Source organism: Lepisosteus oculatus, chromosome 22, assembly GCF_040954835.1.
Source record: "Lepisosteus oculatus isolate fLepOcu1 chromosome 22, fLepOcu1.hap2, whole genome shotgun sequence".
In the NCBI taxonomy this organism is placed as follows: Eukaryota; Metazoa; Chordata; class Actinopteri; order Semionotiformes; family Lepisosteidae; genus Lepisosteus; species Lepisosteus oculatus.
In genome coordinates, this window is record NC_090717.1 from 9812629 (window position 1) to 9818567 (window position 5939).

General features: G+C 39.4%; 1 protein-coding gene across 3 annotated transcripts; it reads right to left on the reverse strand.

Moving 5' to 3' along the window:
• Nucleotides 1-515: 515 nt before the first annotated feature.
• LOC107079753 (uncharacterized protein C22orf15) lies at nt 516-5601 on the reverse strand. 3 transcript variants are annotated; one of them, XM_015366029.2, is made up of 5 exons: nt 5424-5601; nt 4289-4375; nt 3514-3636; nt 2993-3067; nt 516-1421 (listed from the first exon to the last, which is right to left on the reverse strand). In XM_015366029.2, exons 1-5 carry the CDS (start codon nt 5446-5448, stop codon nt 1261-1263), a joined length of 471 nt encoding a protein of 156 aa, XP_015221515.1. In that variant the 5' UTR covers nt 5449-5601; the 3' UTR covers nt 516-1260. The 3 variants fall into 3 exon arrangements, with proteins under 3 accessions (XP_015221515.1, XP_069038332.1, XP_015221516.1); XM_069182231.1 differs by lacking the exon at nt 5424-5601 and adding an exon at nt 5279-5416; XM_015366030.2 differs by lacking the exon at nt 5424-5601 and adding an exon at nt 5041-5414.
• Between the last annotated feature and the right edge of the window lie 338 nt (nt 5602-5939).

Below are 5939 nucleotides of genomic sequence, written 5' to 3' on the forward strand. Positions count from 1 at the left end.
ACTTCTTAGCTCTCATCCAGCTTCACAGATACAGTAGACTGTTGTTTAGGATTTCTTAGCATCAGTATGGCTAAACATGCTTGTACAATCCCCCAGTTCTGAGCGGCCAGTTTGGGGGTGTTGTCAAGGGGCCTGTTGCTATTGGCTCTGGAGTGGGCCCAGGACCCAGTCAGTTCTTCTCTTTACATTTGTATTTTTCTCTTACAGGAGTTCCATGTAAACCTGCTTTAATTACTTATTTTAGATTGCTAATCAAAACAGCTATCGAGCTAAATGGAATCTACTGTAAATGAGGTTTAAATGAGGTTTTACTGCCGTTGAAAAAGAAAGGCATGACACCGATGTATTCCCCATTTGGTGATCCTGTTTTCAACATTTCAAAAATCTTTTCAGAAGCTTGTTTCACAGGAAGAGTTCACTGGAGTGACACAGAACAGACTAGGCACCCAGAGCAGAGGATTGGTAATCGCACAAGACACATTAAAAATATGACATTAACCATCAGGAAACACAGATTTTATAAGGTTTTTTTTATTTCATATGAAAACAATGGAAACTAGTTAACATGTTATAAAAAGGTCTTGTTAGCAAATAATGGCAGGTGGGTGGAGTGGGTGAGGCTGAAAGCACATGCGGAAAGTTTATGATGTAGTTTCTGTCCAGGAAATTCTAACAAGCGTGAGCAATAACTCTCCACTTCATGCATTGTTTTTTAAGGACTGAAAAGGGTCAGGAGGCCATTTGTATATGAAGGACAATGCATACTGATGAAATCAGAGAGTCAGCCAGTGTTCGGTTATTCATAAGAGTACAATGCCCGGTTATTGCTTCTGTATAACGTACACAGGGCCCTGGTCACTTTGTAAGCTAGCATTACTATAAAAAAAACACCTAGCACCTAGAAGTTGAATGATGAGTGGCCACTGTTTAATTTATATTGCCTCTCAAAAGCACATTTAAGAAAAAAACATCAACTGTATGTAATTACTGTGTACACTGGGTATTAAAAACTAACACACTTGGACAATGCCCCTTTAAATGGTGTCTCTAATGAAATTGAGGAAGTTACTCTACCCTACGTTTAACAATAACTGTTGCAATAGGCCTTTAAGACTTTCTGGATAAGATAATGTGGTTTATTTATTATTTTGAAACAGTCTAGCTTCTGCCTACCCTTTTTCACTCCTTTATTCTAAGGTTCCAATGTTCCCTCTGCGTGGCTGAATTCTGCAGTTGGGTTGGTGTCAAGGAGAGGCCTGGTCAATTCCGGTAAGTGATACTGGAGTTCTTTCTCAGACTGGGGGTGGGTTTGCTCTTTGTCTGTGGGGTAGCTGGAGTCTCTTTGAGCAGACGTGCTTTCTTCGAGAGTGAGCTCCTCTTATCCCTGTCTTTGAGAGGATTTGACAGCTTCTTCAGAAGATCTGTAAGAACATGAGGATCAATATGTTAGAAGAGTTTGCCCCCGAACAAATCGATATTGTCACTGGCCTTGCTTTTTTGTATCCTGCATTCTGGACGTCACAGCCAGCTTGAAGCTCAGCGAGGGTTAGGATGAAATATGTCAGACATATTTTTGAGAGGGCAGCTCCCACACACAATGATGCAATTTGTATAAAGAGTACCCTGGTGCTCCATCTGCTAGGATCTGGTTACTCCCTTTCAGTGCACATATTGAATTATTTACTTTTTTTCTGTGTATGTATTACGGTTGCCTTAGTAACTGGCCTGCACAGTAGAACCTGACTGTGAGACAATCCCATGAACCTACTTGACAAATTCTCTTGGGGGGTGAGTGAATTCACTTAATGAATGTACATGAATAAAGGGGTGTTCGCGGTTTTGATTAATACTGTATCTAATTTTAAAACACTCTGCTTGAAACACACGCACAGCCCTTCTCCCTCATGCTATATGTATCAAGCAGGTTAAATTTTAAAGCAAACAAAACAACACTAAATTATTGGAACAGACATTTTTAGATTAGCAAACTGTGACCAACTTTCCAATGAAGAGCTCTTTGTTTTTTTGTTTTAATATACAATAATATGGTCATAAATGCAGCATTTTGTATATATGATCTCATCATGAAAGAAGCCTGTAATCACTAATGAGACACATTTTTCATGAAAGAAAACTCTAAAAGAGCAGCAGAAGATGTTAAGCTTCTACAAAAACAGGTACACTGTATTCAACAGCAGCAATTTCCTAGATTCTTTGAAGGTAGGAATTCTGTTCCTAATTGCCCCACCTTCACACACATGTGTTTGCTAAAGCTCTAACAATCCCACTCCAGGGCTCATGCACAGACAGCATGCCACAGTGGACAGTACCCTCAGCCGCCACAGACACACTGGACCAGGAGTGGAGGAGGGGAACTCATCAGAAAACAACATTCTTTACAATAAATCTCAGTACGTCTTCAGTTTCTGCATCCATTACAATGCAATACCCTGTAATTTCTCATTTGTACGTTAAAACACATTACGGAATCTGTGTTATGAGATGTAAAATCAATGGTAATATGGCACTAAGCCTAGAGGGTATTTACAATCTCTGTCCTGCCACTCAAGCATTTTTATAAAAGTCCAGTAAATGACCAGAAGGGGGCCACCCACAGCTTCAAATACATGCTAATCTTCTCATCCATCTCAAAGCTAATGGATAGGAAAGTAATTCTCGGATGTTTAGAAGGACACTAAAAATGTCATTCCAGTTCCAATAATGCTCACAATGGATTTGGAATAGAATAGAAGTTACCTGTGTCTCAACCTTTGATGGAGGGTTAAAGAGATGGACCCAAGTGTTAAGGTCAAGGAGAGTACAGATACTCTTGGGACAGGCACCCTACAACGTGCTTTTTCCTCACCAGATGGAGTTATTCTCACCTGTCAGGTACTTTCTCTTTGAAGAATGTGAGGAAAAAATAAGGATTCCAATGATCATTATGAAAATGTCCTAAGCACAAAGTGACATTTGCAAAGAGGCATTTTACCTGCTAGATCAGGGTAACTCTTCCCAGTGTTCTGCAAAAGAGGCTCATACTTATTTCCTTCACTGCCTTCTGCTCCTGAGGAGAATCAGTATTTGTCAACATTAAAAAACAACAGTAATGTGAATCCTGTTTTAAGGGGTTTTCTTTTAAATATGAGATAGAAATAGCAATAACTGTGGCACTTCAAAACTATAAAATTGCGACTGATCGTTTAACAGCAGAACTCTAGATGATCCAAACAAATCCGGCAACTTGTGAAGCTTATTTGATAAATTTGATCTATTGTAATTGATTATTTCTAATTTGATATAATCTATGATTGATGTAAAAATGATTCCACACAAGGAATCATTTGTCATAGAAAACCAAGACAAGACAAAGCACAATGATGGAAGAATGAAACATTTTTAAAGCAAAAGACTCATACAGTAACTGGACCTGATTGGCTTGCCCTCTTGGTGGTTTAATCGGTTAATTCATACAGAGATCTGCTGCCAATTGAAATGATGTTGCTGACTCACTCGTGACTTTAATTAGGATGTAGTTGTGCCTCTCCTTCAGGAAACTGCTGGCAAATTCCGGGGAGCTCTCCCTCTCGCTGAAACACATCAGCTCACCTGCTTCATCTATGAGGTCGACACACTCTGGGGAAACAGAGGGGCTCACACACATTGCAATGTTCAGTAACTGTAGGTATAAATGGTATACTGCTATTCTCTTTTTGTGTGCTCACACAGCTAAGGGCATGTGAGGGAGGAAGAGGTGGCTTTGAGAGAGCACCACCGATGAAGGAGGAAGAAGCCGGTTTAAATGAGACACCCCAGGACTGATTGAATAATTGACGCCTGGAGAGAGTGAATTCCACATGAGGAAGAGGAGCAGATAGGACAAGGTGTGTGTGGAGCTGGCAAGCGCCTGGGCTAATGGAGAGGTGGCGAAGAGCTACACAAACACAGATCAGCACAGAGTTCCATCCATGGAATAAATTTAAAATTGATCAAATAAATCATCCCCTTTACCACAATTGTTTGTTTGATATGAGCAGCAATAGGTGTCCGAAATTTCCAACTCTGGAAGTTACATACGGTAAACATCACCTCCAGTAGTCAATGAAAATAATTCTGACTGTGATTTTTAGAATGTGTGATGAACCTGATCAGTTTAGAGATCAAATCAGTCACATCCAATATTACCAGTGGTGCTCATTGGGTAATTCTTATCTACTAGATGTTTACATTTATAAACCAATACATAATATATTTAAGCCAAAAAGCAGTTACTGTACTTGAAACATACCTTCTGGTTCCAGGCTGCATTTCTCTTTCAGGCAGTGAATGAAGTTAATGATTCTGCAATTCGGATTTAACATCTCCTTTTGATTGTCTAGGTTAAAAAAACAACAACAAAAGTTTTCGTATCTCTTTGAAGGTCCAGAGGTGATTAATGATGTTGTTTGCCATTGATAATGTGCCTCTACAGATCGATCGATCAATCAATCAATCAATCAATCAGAAGTCTTCCCCTTGCTTCTACTACAACTGCTACTACCTCTACTGCTAGGGGTGGCATGGTGGCACAATGGATGGATAATCATCATTTCCCAAGTTGCATATTTTTATATCAATGACTGAAAAGAAAATGGAAAAGTCCTCCATGAATTCCCTTGTGCTGTTCCAATTCTATTCCACCACATAATCCCATCTCATTCTATAAAACAACACAAGACCACAACTCCCTTGTACTATGAATTATGAGACCCGAATCTTCCAAAACAATCACAATCACGTGTTTTTCTTTGACATTACTTGAACATCTTGGTCTTGGCTATATCAATGGTAAAGAATTCTATACGAGAGTACAGGGTATGATTAACAGTCTGCTGTAAAAAAAAATATTGTATTTGTTGCATTTAATTTGAAATCTCCTTTTCTGCAGTGAATGAGTTCTAAGAATGGTACTTACTGTATGTAAAGGCTAATGTACCTTGATTTCTGCACAGCAGAATGGCTTTTATATATTATTGAAAAGGGAATAATAAAACAATTTACCTGGCAGCAATCCTTTCCTGTTACCACTTTAACACCGTAGAGCATGATTACATTGCTACCTTGATTGCTTACTTTCAGCAATATTTTTCTTAGTTTGGAATGATCTATTCTTTTCTCCAGCAATATACACTCCAGCTCTAGATGAAAAAGTAAATGCTTGTCTTATTAATCAAGAAAGGAATCGTTCACTCAGCCACTTTTCTCCTGTCCCTCTGGTCAAGATATGGATGCCACCCACCGGGTGAGCCTGCTTTGCATTCAGAAAAGCGGACGGTTCTTTTAGACGACATGAGACGGGACCCGTATTCCTGAAATGGAGAAAGTGGAGAGTGGCGAAAGCAGCGCTTCCCTCACACACTGCATCCATCTGAGTGGCAACTCACCCCCAAACTGCACAGTGACGAACATTCCCCCCTTTCTTCTCAATCAGCAGCTTGAAATCGGAAAAGAAAAAAAAAATCAACTGAATTTCTTGTAAAAATGTTGGAGTGGCAGGCTGGGCTTCCTTCCTTGTCTGGTCGTCACAAACACAGTTCACAATAGGGGGCTTTAAATCAATGTTGTTGACTACCGCCATACTTGGTGACAAAGCTTTGTTATTGTGAGAGAAATTTAATTAACCCTCTCTGGAGGTTTAGCCCATGGGAACAATGGTCATGTTGCGAACTATTCTTATACAATCTCCAAACATTTTAGTATTTAGTGTTTTTAAAGTTATTTTCTAGTGTCCATGGTACAAAAGAGTACATTTTATCGTCCACATTATTTCCTCTTGTTGTTCTGTGCTTTGCACATGCTCTTACCCAGTGTAATGTAACATTGACTTGAAGCATAAGTACAGGGAACAACCATGCACAGTATATAAACAGTACTTCTGAGCTTAGAACTGTAATTTCTGT

Coding starts and splice junctions, on each gene's coding strand:
- LOC107079753 (XM_069182231.1), bottom strand. CDS start 5,330: ATGTCGTCTAAAAGAACCGTCCGCTTTTCTGAATGCAAAGCAGGCTCA. Junction 4,376..5,278: donor ATGCAAAGCAGGCTCACCCG/GTGGGTGGCATC, acceptor TTTTTAACCTAG/ACAATCAAAAGGAGATGTTA. Junction 1,422..2,992: donor GAGTTACCCTGATCTAGCAG/GTAAAATGCCTC, acceptor ATGTTCTTACAG/ATCTTCTGAAGAAGCTGTCA.